Source organism: Gavialis gangeticus, unplaced genomic scaffold, assembly GCF_001723915.1.
Source record: "Gavialis gangeticus isolate Ggan-Ray unplaced genomic scaffold, GavGan_comp1, whole genome shotgun sequence".
Taxonomy (NCBI): domain Eukaryota; kingdom Metazoa; phylum Chordata; order Crocodylia; family Gavialidae; genus Gavialis; species Gavialis gangeticus.
The window spans coordinates 43,012,414-43,024,396 of NW_017729034.1; the positions used below are offsets into that span (position 1 = coordinate 43,012,414).

The 11,983-nt window shown below is 38.9% G+C and overlaps 1 protein-coding gene across 4 annotated transcripts in view; it reads right to left on the reverse strand.

Moving 5' to 3' along the window:
• Positions 1–11,983, reverse strand: part of SDCCAG8 (serologically defined colon cancer antigen 8) — a 181,158-nt gene that overhangs the window by 53,410 nt on the left and 115,765 nt on the right. For all 4 annotated transcript variants that reach the window (XM_019527201.1, XM_019527202.1, XM_019527203.1 and 1 more), the window contains exon 16: positions 10,752–10,883. In XM_019527201.1, the coding sequence (XP_019382746.1) occupies positions 10,752–10,883 (132 nt within the window). The remainder of the gene's footprint in view (positions 1–10,751; positions 10,884–11,983) is intronic.

The following is an 11,983-nucleotide window of genomic DNA, read 5'->3' on the forward strand; positions in this document are numbered from 1 at the left end:
ACATGTCTTACATTCTATTAATAAATTAATCAGTACCAGCAAGTCATCTATAGAGAGGAGAAAGAAGGTGATCTGGGCATCTACAGGCCTGTTAGCCTGACTTCCTAGTATGCAATGCAAGGCTTTAGAACAGTGGTTGCTCAACCTCTGACCCATGGGACAAATTTAGCTTGCAGGGCTGTGTCATCTGGCCCCTGTGGCTCCCCATGGGTCTGGAAATTCGGCAGAAGGGGAACACTGGGCACTGTTAACTGCCATGGCCCCTGAAGTAGCAGCAATTAATTCTGCTACTGCTCCCCTGCTGTTAAATCTCTAGATCCATGGAGAGCCCCACGGACCACATGAGACAGTTGTATGTGCAGGTCACATCAGTACATAGACCAGCCAGTACGTATGGGGTCACTCCATGGCCAGATCTGCAGCATGCGGGGTTGCTCTGGCACACACAGGATCACCCCCAGTGCTCATGGTTGGATCCAGTGCTCGGATCCAGCCCGCAGACTGACCACACTTGCATGATCTGTCCAGCAGACTGGCTCTGCAGCATTCTATAACCCTGTGGGGCTACAAGGTTGAATACTAGTGCTTTAGAACAAAGGAAGTAACTGGAAGATTGGATTAAATGCAACACAGTTTCCCAATGTTGGTGGTGCAAGCCTAACCTAACATCTTTCTTTGATAATTTAACTGATTTTTGAGATAAAGGACACGTTATATTTGAATGCTGGTAAAGCATTTCATACATAGGCAACTATTAATTCAGCCATTAATAAAAGATTTGCTAACTTACAGAAGCTGTAGAATTTCTATCATTAGAAGCTTCTAAAAGCAGGTTAGACAAACACTTAAATGAGGTAGTTTAGATCAGACTTATTCCTGCTTTGAACAGGGAGTTAGACTAAATTACTTCATAAAGTAACCTCTAGCTTTATTTTCCTATGAGTCTAAATGGGAGCTGGCAATGGATAGTGCAGAAAAGGGAAATCCTGACTGGAGGGAGATAAGAGTTCTTCAAAGTTCTGGCTTGGTAATGATCTTGTTTAAATGTTCCTGTTACTAACATTGACTCAAAAGGTAAGCGTACACTGATAAAATCTGCTGATGACACAAAGTTAGGAGGCACTGTCAATACAGAGAAGGATTGGGACATCATAAAGAAATAAATGGACGATCCCGAGGAATGGAATGAAAGAAACGGGATGAAATTCAGTACTAGAAAATGTGAAGTCATCAAACTCAAGGCTAAAAACAACAACTTCTGCCGAAAGCTGGAGATTCTGTAATTAGAGACCACTGAGGAAGACAACAACCTGGGTGCACTTGTGAACCAAAGGATAACAATGAGCTGTCAACAGGATACAGCCATGAAAAAGGTGAATGCTATCCAAGAATGTATCAGTCAAGACATTTCCAGTAGAGATAGGGAAGCAGAGTGCCATTGCTCAAAACCCTCATGTATGACCTTATCAAGAATACTTTGCACTATTCTGCTCACCCAAGTTTAGCAATCTATAAATACACTGATAAGGGAAAGATATGGGCTGTTTAAGCTAAAAGACAATGTTGACAACAGAAAAATGGGAATTATGAATAAAACCAGTCAACTAGAAACCCAGCCCCAAATATTTAGAAGTACATCTCCACTGTAGCCTCACCTATAAACATCATCTACAAATAATTAAGAACAAACTTGCCACACATAACATGATCTTAAAACTGGCTGGTCTGAGTTGGGGAAGCTCTCAGAACATTGGTGCTGGCTCTTGTTTATTCAGTGGCTGAGCATTGTGCCCTCTTTTGGAGCATGAGCATCCATACCAGCCTGACTGACTCTCAACTGAAGGAAACCATGAGACCAGGTACTTGCAGATCCACTCCTGTTCCCTGACTGTCTGTCTATTGGATATCCCTCCTCCTGACCTATGATGTAAACAGGCTACGTTAGGAGTCTACAAAAAACTGTTCACATTCAATTCACTACCAATTTTCGAGAAATGCAACAACCCCCCTTGGGCCATAGCTTAAGCAGAGAAGGACCTTTTAGAGTGTGGAAAAAGAGTGGAATGATGTAAACTCTGACATCAAGGAAGAATGGATCCAGCAATGGAACACAACTGACATCATTAAGACATTTCTCATTACAAACCCCACATCTAAACCCCCTTTGCTTTACCAAGGCACAGCTGGGCAACACTGAGCAGGGCTCATACTGGACAAAACAGATGCAACTACCTACTACATAAAGGGAATTTTATTAAAGACCCCAAGTGTGAGTGTGACAAAATCCAAACCATAGCACATATCATGGAGTGTCATATTTATCATTTTATTGGCTGTACTGAAGACCTGCACCAGGCTACTGACAATGCTTTGCAATGGATATCCAAACTAAAACTGTCACTCTAAACTTATCCCTCAGTGCCATTGTTTATAAGTTGTTTATAGCTTGTTCTGTCATTCAGTTGGTGTATTCCATTTGATTAAATATAAACTGATAAATGAAATAAATAGATTTGGGCTGGAAATTAGAAAAAAAGTGTCTAATCACTAGAGCAGTGAAGTACTGGAAGAGCTTTCCAAATGTAGTAGTGTGGGGAAAAAGATTACTCTTAAGATGAAAATCGATAAATTTATGAAATAGATAATACAACGTACTTCCTGCACCTACAGTGAATTGGACTTCATGATCCAAGAGATCCCTTCCAGTATTATGTTTCTCTTAAATACACTGGATATCCATCTGGAAACTAAGTGGAAAACACAACAATTGGAAACCACATCCAATACTTTTCCTCCAACCATTTGCCACTGTCCTGCCAAGGGTGGCAGGGACTGAGTTACATAGCATTATGAAACATTTCCTGACTACACTGTTACACTTACTTATTTTACATGGTTTAGGTTTTGTAACCACAGACTGTTTTTGTTTTATTTATCTTCTGCTCAAGTATTAGAAGTTAAACCTCTTAAAACAATTCTGTGGGGAATGTATCAGTGTGTTATCTTATATAAATGACAAATAGTTAAAATGGAAACACTAAGATAAATAAAGAAACAGTAAAGAGACAAATAGTGAACTGGACAGCAAGGAGGAGGGAGAGATTTTAAACATCCAGTTTCTATTCCAGATCATGTGTACTGTGTGCAAACAACCAAACACATTAAACAGAAGCCAAATACATTCTCAGAATCTATCAGGTTTTGTTTTATATATGTACATATTTCATCCTTTCGTTATTTCCTAATAGTATTATTCCAGAGTGCTGCATTTCCCAAACCACAATGTAAACCTATGTAAATGACACTATCAGTAAGTAATGGAGACCACCTCAAATTCTGGACACAGCTGCAAGTCTCATTTGACTGCACTGCAATGCAGTGACACAAAGCTTTTCAAAAACAGAAACTCCTTGAATGAAAAGCTACAAAAATAACATCCAACTGCTGTAGCAATCCAGTTGCAATGAAACCATCCATCAATATCTGAGTATGGATAGCAGCGCTTTGAAAAAACCTCTTCTACAAAAATGAAACAATCCATAACATACATATTTATATAGGTTGAGGCAATGTTAGTACTAGACATGTTAGACAGGCATAGAGTTGTTTGTTTGCTTTCACTATTGAAGTGAATACATTTTAAAATAAAAAGCAGTTTTCTGTACTTTTGATCATATTCAGTACAAATCAGCTATCTTCACTTATACAAACCTATCAATAGTAAGGTTGAGGAAAAAATATACTGAAAGTAGGAAGGAAAACCATGTTTTAAAAGCGGCCAGAATTGGCTATTGCTACCTTATTGCCCACAGATAAGTATTTCTTGTAGAATGTGAACCGTACATAAAATTGTAGGCTTTTTAATGTAAATTGATTGGGTCAATTATCATGAAAACAATATTTTAATTGACTGTTTACTGGAGTCTTGCCAAAGAAAGTCACTGAAATTCAAACGTTTCTTAGTAGGGAGGTGGCAGTCCTAGTGTTTAACAGTCCAATTACTGTTAAAAGATGCAATAGTAAAATGAAATTTATACTCTTCCCTGATCTACATATCCTTTAGAAACAAGCCAATTCAAAAGGAAAAATGATACATAGCTTTTGCAGGAGGGTGGGAAGCTTCAAGACTTAATTTGACACTGATTTTATTGTATTTTTTTTAGCTGCAAGTGGCCCATTTTGCAAGTCCATTTTACCTCTGCTCTTGCAGATAAGATTATCTATGAAAATCAGGCATTTCCCCGCAGGTAGAAGACACATATAATTCATCACATATTGTGCTATACAGACATTTCTGCACAGTTGCTGTGCCTCACAAGAAAGTCTGAAGGGAAGACCACCCCAGGTAGTTGGCTGCAGACACATCCCAGCAGCATGGCACATAGTTATGATTTGACACGTATAGTCTTTATAAATCCTATGTCTATGAAGTCAAACAAATCACTTCCTTATTTATAGTAACAAGCAAGAGCAGATCTCTGCCATCTTGTTACACAGATGGTTATAACTTTTTATAGTTAACTTACAACCACTGATGCCTGAGGAATAGACACACATCTGCCCAAAATTGCCAATCCTGTGGGCTTTAAAAATAAATAAATAAATAAAACAACCATCAGAAATATGGCTGATATAAAGTGTAAAACCTGATATATTTAATACTTTATACAAATTTATATTTATATTATATAATTATGAATGTTATAATTATGGTACCACAGCTCATACATCCCTTTGGGCACATACTGAGCAAAAAATGCAAACGCTGATTATCAGAACTCGAATTATAAAGAACATCCAAAGCCCCAAATTCAGTATAATAAAAAGCCAGTGAATCTGTAATTTATTTACAATAACAACGCTGAAAACTTCTACACATAATTCATAAAATATGGTTTCTATGTGCTTTCTCATTGCCTAGTGCTAAGGAAAGAAGCCCATGCAAAGAAGGAAAGTGTCTAAGTAATTCTCAACTAGGGTGCCATAAGACCCTTTGAAGAGTATCACAAGGCATCCCTCTGTAACTTTTGTAAATTGAGTGGCACCCCATTTTAAAAACTAATTTATATCTTAAGGGGCAAAGCAGGGATATCGACTTATCTGGTCACACCTCACTTACCTGTTCATGTGCCACTCAGTTCACAAAAGTTAAGGAGGGATGCCTTGAGTTTGAAAAGGTTGAGAATTGAGAAAGGTTGAGTCTGAAAAGGACTAAGAGAAATAATGCCATTCTTCATACAGACATAACTCCAGACCCATTAGCTGTATTTCCACACATATATAAGGTCTCTATAAAGAAATATGTGGGACCAAAGTTGGGGAAAGGAACCAGATACACTCGGCAAAGGGCTCCTTCCTTGAGGAGTGGCTGTTCCACAAGAGCAAAGTACAGAGAGTTGATACTGTCTGAAGGGATGAGTTATGCTCAAAGTCCTACGTTAACATAATTCACTCTAATGTGAAGGAGGAATAGCGTACTTAGAAAAGTCAAGTGATAGCTCACCACTGGTATATGTACCTCAGTTACTCAAAATCTACTAAAGCTAAAATGATCTGATACAAGGATGGCCCACAATAGTAAGACTACAAATTAATTACTAATTATCATGTCTCACCATGAAAACATAGAAAGATACTTCCCCTCACAAGTGGTAGCAGAATCTGTATAGTGAGAGAGACCAGACTTGGAAGCCCAGCTCCCCCTCACGACAAGAGGAAGAACTTTTTGCAGAGTATGCTAGCCTTCACTCAGATGAACCAGCGGTGTTTGACACCCCAGCTCTAATTGCTCCCTCTGTTTGTAATTGGCACTGCAATAATTTTGTACTTTCCTGTTGGTTAGAAATATCTTGCCTACTATTAAGGGATACTTTCTGCAGACTGGAAAAGTGAGTTATTTACTAATACCATTACATTTAAAATTTGCAAACTTATGAAAAATGAACGCATGAGAATACATTTGTCATTTTTTCAAGATTCTGAATTGTGACATCTACTAAGTTGACCAGCACATCTCCAGCAATACAACAGTGACACTGCCATGTGATTCAAATGCTGCATGTTGGAGAATGCTTTTGAATTCATTAACTCAACCACAAGAATCCACATCTAAAATTAGAAGTATATGGCAAGAAAAAGATAAAAACCAATATAAAAAAGTAAGACAGGTAAATACAGGGATGAAGGACGAGACAAGGAGGTCATCGTGCACTGCTACATAATAATAATAATAATAGAACATCCCATTTAGCTGTAGAGAGAATCTTAATGTTTGTCCTTTGCCCCCACAAACTGTAAATTTCTCAGCTCAATTACATTTCAATAGCAGGTGTCAACCATCTCTCTGGCAGTTGAACATCTACTTTCTTTTACTGCCATATTTCACTGAGCATATAAACATTGAAAGTGATGAATATTTCCACGACATTGAATGAAACAACTTTAATAATTGTAATTTAAATATAAAGTCCTTGTCCTTAAAAAAATCTATATAATCAGAACAGAAATTTATGAACAGCATATTTTACATAGAAAAGGAATAGACCAAAAGGGAAAGTATTATTTGGTCTGTTTTCACCAATACGAACATTTTCCTTGCAGAAAAGCTTTTTCTTCAAAAGAAATTGATGCATCAGTTAATAAGGTTTTGCTCTAACATTTCATGCAACTGGAAAAAGACTCTTTGCTTTAAACAGTTATTGTTACTGTCCTTTGTATTCCCATAACAAAACCGGAGTAGTCACAAGTACCTGAAAACATTTTTTTCCTTACTGCATGTACCACATTTCATTACATGAAACATTTTCATAAAACATTTCTCACCTGTAGTAAGATATTGACATACTTGAAAGTCCAATTGATGCCTGACTACAAGCCGTGCACTTTTATCATGAACATGATCTCCAGCAGATCATTCAAACTCAGTACCAGACAAGGAGAAAAAGGCAGAGTATGAGCTCCAAAGAATGGAGTCCCCAAAGGGTCAGTGCTAGCACCAATACTTTTCAATGTATACATGTCAGACTTGCCTCATGTAACACTTAAGTGATACATGTATGATGACAATGTCGCCATAGTAGCCCAAGAAACAGACACAACAGAACTGGAAAAGACACTGAGTACTGACATGGAACTCATCTTTATTTCCACAAGTGACGCTTAATGTTAAGCATCAATAAATCAGTAGCTTTACTCTTCTACCTGGATGATTGTTGAGTCACAAGCATGCTGAATATCAGAGTAGGTAGCCGCATACTTCCCTATAAGCATACCCCAACCTATCTAGGAGTTGCATTAAACTTTTCCTTTACCTATAAACATCACATTCAGAAGGTCAGAAGTAAAGTCTCTGCATGGGTACTGCCTTAAGACGTTTAGGTAGCATAAACAAGGAGTGCCAACTTCCAAGTGCTCAGGACCACTGTACTTGCAATGGTATATGCCCCAGAATATTTTGCTCCTGTATGGTGCAGAAACTGTCATACTAAAAAAAAAAAAAAAATCAACAATGTACTTAACAGTGGGCTAAGACTCATAACAGGCTGCACAACTTACATGCACACAGATGAACTTCCTGTACTCTCAGGCATTAGACCAAGTGATATAAGATGACAGACCCTAACATCATTACTAGCAATAGAGGCAAGAGATGATGAAAATCACCTGCTTCATCAACTGTTAACTGAAGATGTGAACAGATGGAGGGCTTAAGAAGCTCAAAAGTTATAAACCATTTGTACATGAAGCCCACAAGCTCCTGGAAAAGATTGGGAAAGCTGAACCAACCCTACAGGCAGCAATGGACTATTTCTACAGCATTTTATACCAGCACCAAACAAGACCCCCATTGGGCATGACCTTGACAGAGAAGCATAGGTCAAGCTGAACAGACTGAGATCTGGATACAGATGCTTCAAAACACCACTTCACAAGATGAACATCTTGGACAGCCCCCTGTGTGAATGTAGTATCCAACGAACAGCACAGCACTTAATTGAAAGCTGCAATCTTTACAAACGCCCAGGCAGGGCAGATGGAATCTGTGCATTGAGCGGTATTATCAGACAGTGGCTCAGATTTGGAAGTTGATATCTGATGCCATACAAAAGAAGAACTGACATACTAACCATTTCTAAAACATCAGAGAGAGAAGTGGGGAAACATACAGGAGCAGAAAAAAGAAAATGTGATATTCAAAGGAGGAAAGGGTGATGAACATTGAAGCTATTTTAATATTCAAGTTAGAGCTTGCACCTTGTTGACTAGGTGCTGGAAATACAGAAACCTTTATATATATGGAGAGAGGAATGAAATAACAAAGAACACAGACTCCTGACACTGACAGAATTAGTGGATAGAGGGAACTAAACACACTAGATGTTGTGTTTCAGTTTTTAAAAAGCATTTGACACAAAGAAGGTTATTTCCAAAATTAATTCAAATTGATTTTGACATGAATATTGTCCTGTGAATTGGAAGCTAGCTGAAGGACTGCTATCAAGCATATGAATAAATGGCAAAGCAGCCAAGTAGTATTCAATGAAATAACAAACCTGAAAAACAATAATGCCTAAAGAAACCTAGGGATTACATCAGATAACAAATTAGATGTGAGCCTGCTATGTGATAGGGTACACAAGGTTCAGTCTTATGTGTAGTCGCATACAAAGAAGCATCACTACACAGAAATAATCATCTTCTATAGCATGCAGGTGTGATCACTGGCATCTGAGAAAGACCGTACACAGAAAACTCCATTGCTGCACAGCAAGGAGAACAAATAACACTGACCTTTTTGAGAAAAGATAACCTAGTAAGGCAAGCATTGGTCTAGGACCGTGGTGCTAAAACTTTCAATGTGGCAGGCTAGGTGAGTAGGATGGGGCCCATCTGTAGGCCAGATCAGACCTCCTGGTCCACCACTGGATCAGGGCCCCAGGCTGCCATAGTGGGGTTCCCCACCAACTCCCTCAGACCTACACAACAGGATTACATCTAGCACTATTAGATGGGGGCCCCGTGCTGTCTCCTTCAGCCCCATGCCATAGGATTGGGACCCCATACTGCCTCCCGGGGCCCTCTGCTGCTTCCTAGGGATCCACGCTGCTGGACTGGGGCCCTGCATACCCCTCTGGCCCCCACATCATCTCTGCTCAGCTGTGCTACAAGATCATATGATCTCCAGCCACGTCCAGATCAGGCTCCATCTATGCCTATCTGGCCCATGGGAATCTCTACAGGTTCAGAAATTTGGCAGCAGGCACTGTTCTCACCACTCCCCCACTGCCACATTTTCAGACCCATGGAGAGCCCCATGGGTCAGATGGCATGGCTCTGCTAGCCAGATCTGGCATGCCGCCTGGGGTTTGAGCACCCCTGGTCTAGAATAGTAGAAAAAAACCTTATTAAGTATTTTTGGTTTAGGGAAAGTACCCAATGCACATGCCAGGAAATAATGGCCTTTTATGACTTCTGACTATTTGTACTGCTCTTGAACTGAAAAATTCATGGGCAAGTTCATCAACTTTGGGAACTATCTTTGTATATTAGCTCGTACTTAATCTGTTACGGTTCTTCATTGTGAAAAATGTAAAAACAGCCTTACTGTCACTTTAGAGCTGCTCCTGGTAACTTTCCTTTAACTACCTGAAATTTCAATAAGGAATAAGATGATTAAGAAAACAAATACTCACCATTTTGAAGATTTTAATGGGATATTAAAGAAGATTGTGACTCAATCACATGATAACTCTGATTTAATTAGCCTGCAAGGTGCAAATCTACCCTGACCACTATCAGTTTATAATTTATCCTACCTTCATCCTTACTTATCTCACACCAAGTATCTAAACTATTATTTTATAGACCATGATCCATCTTACCATTCAAAATGAGGCAAGTAATAACAATTCTCAACTCCTGTTAACAGAAAGTCCATGTTATATGCATCACAGTCATGACCAGAGGTCCAACTGAGTTCACAGCTCTGTTGTGGTAGGCACTGCACAAATATATAGGAGGACACTGTGACCAGTGGTTAAACAGTCTATGACCAGGGTGCAATCTTTTGCCAGTGCAGGTCAGAGCTTGCAACCTGGCTGTTGTTGCAGGCTGCAAGTCTCTGCCCTTTCCCCTAATCCGAGGGGCCAGCTGCCAAATCCTCAACCCCTCTGCAGCAAGGATAAGCTCAGAAGGAGCAGAGAAGCAGGCCATAGAGAGCAAACAAGTAATTCTCTGATTCAGGACTGTCTGGTCCTACCATACATAACAGCTGCATATCTGCAGCCCTATTCTACATTACTGACATGTTGTCCTTTTGCTGGGAAAGTGTCTACTGATACCAAGAGTTAGCTGGGTCAGCCCCAAAAGGTTATAATCTATCTCATTTTTAATCCCTATAAATGAACAATGGAAAGATCAGCTGAGACAGCTACTGCCTTTTAGTAGAGAATTACTTCTAGAAGAACACTGTATAAACACGATCATGACATAACAGGGACTTCTGACCTACAAAAATGAATAGCTTCTACTCAAATAATACTTTTAACAGTAGGATTTCCAATGACAGGTAATAATCTTATTATGTAGCCAAAACACCACAAACAGAAGATGGCCTGTGAAGTTTTGGTCATTTGCTTAAAAAATAAAATGACTAGAAGTGTTCAAACACTTCCATGTCATTTTTTAATTTATACAACATAACAAGTACAATAAAATACACCACATATGGATGGACTAAAAGAACTTCCTACCTCAGTTTCATTCTCTCATGCATTTTCCCATGCTGGATACACTGTTCCTCCAATTCATCATTCCTTTTCTGCATCTTCTCCAATCTGTCACAGAGGTACACATTTTCCTGACTAAGCTGGCTGACTTCAGACCTACAGAAATAAAAATACAGGGATGATAGGTGCTGTCAGACTTTATCCTGCAGTGTACATCATTATATGGTTTTGATGGTTATGAAACTCCTACAGCTGTAATGTTAAAACAGCCTTTTAATAAAAACAAATACTCATTTTTTAAATGTTAAGCCACATCCAAATGCATGGAGGCATGACTTTTTGGTAATGCAGTTACAAATACTGGCCATCTATCAAGCATAGTTCTGTGAAAATCCCCTTCTGCAAGACCATAATTTTTGCTTACTTGGTTTCATCACCCTAACGGCTAATTTTAAGGGCAAAGAATTATTTATTGATATCAAATGAGAGAAATCCAGAGAACTCAAATGACACTGGAATCACTGATAGTAAAATTGGGCCAATATCCTGAAAACATAAGTGCTGCATTGACAAAAGGAGATTTTTAAGAGGAAAATACAAAGCTTAAGAAATAAGAGAAAGGTCATAAGTGTTGCATCCGATCCTCTGTAAAGCCTGTGCAAAGACCAGCTCTGTAACGGCTGTGCAAAAGAAAATTAAGTACTTCTTATTTTCCAATGTTGTAGAATCACAGCATGTCCAAGCATGAGTTCATTGGGATTACTCCCCTATATCTTTGACCATTAGCTAATGATAGGGAAGTTCATTTCTACTCATACTAGGAGCTCTGGCTTCCTAGTGCTCCTTACTGATTTTACTATAAAAATGTCATAAAAAATTGTGATGAAAGTCTGTATGTATACTATGTGTGTATTCTAATGCTTAATAAGGGGGCATGCTTAGACATACTATACCCTTAGAACATAAAAATTATGGACATAAGAGATATGGGTTTTTTTTCTGCAGTATATTTTATTGGACCAACTGCATAGTTGAGAGAGATGTTAGACAAGGTTTTGGACACAAAGCGCTCTTCTGCAGGTCTGGAGGTCTCAAGAATGGCGCTTTGTATCCAAAATCTTGTCCAATACCTTTCCCAACTATACAGTTAATTCAATAGAAAATTGAATAAAATAACCATTGCTTCTTCTAGCCACGATGGTCCTGTTGCCCTGTGGGGTCAGGCCAACTCTCAGGATCTCAATATTGCGCTGTTA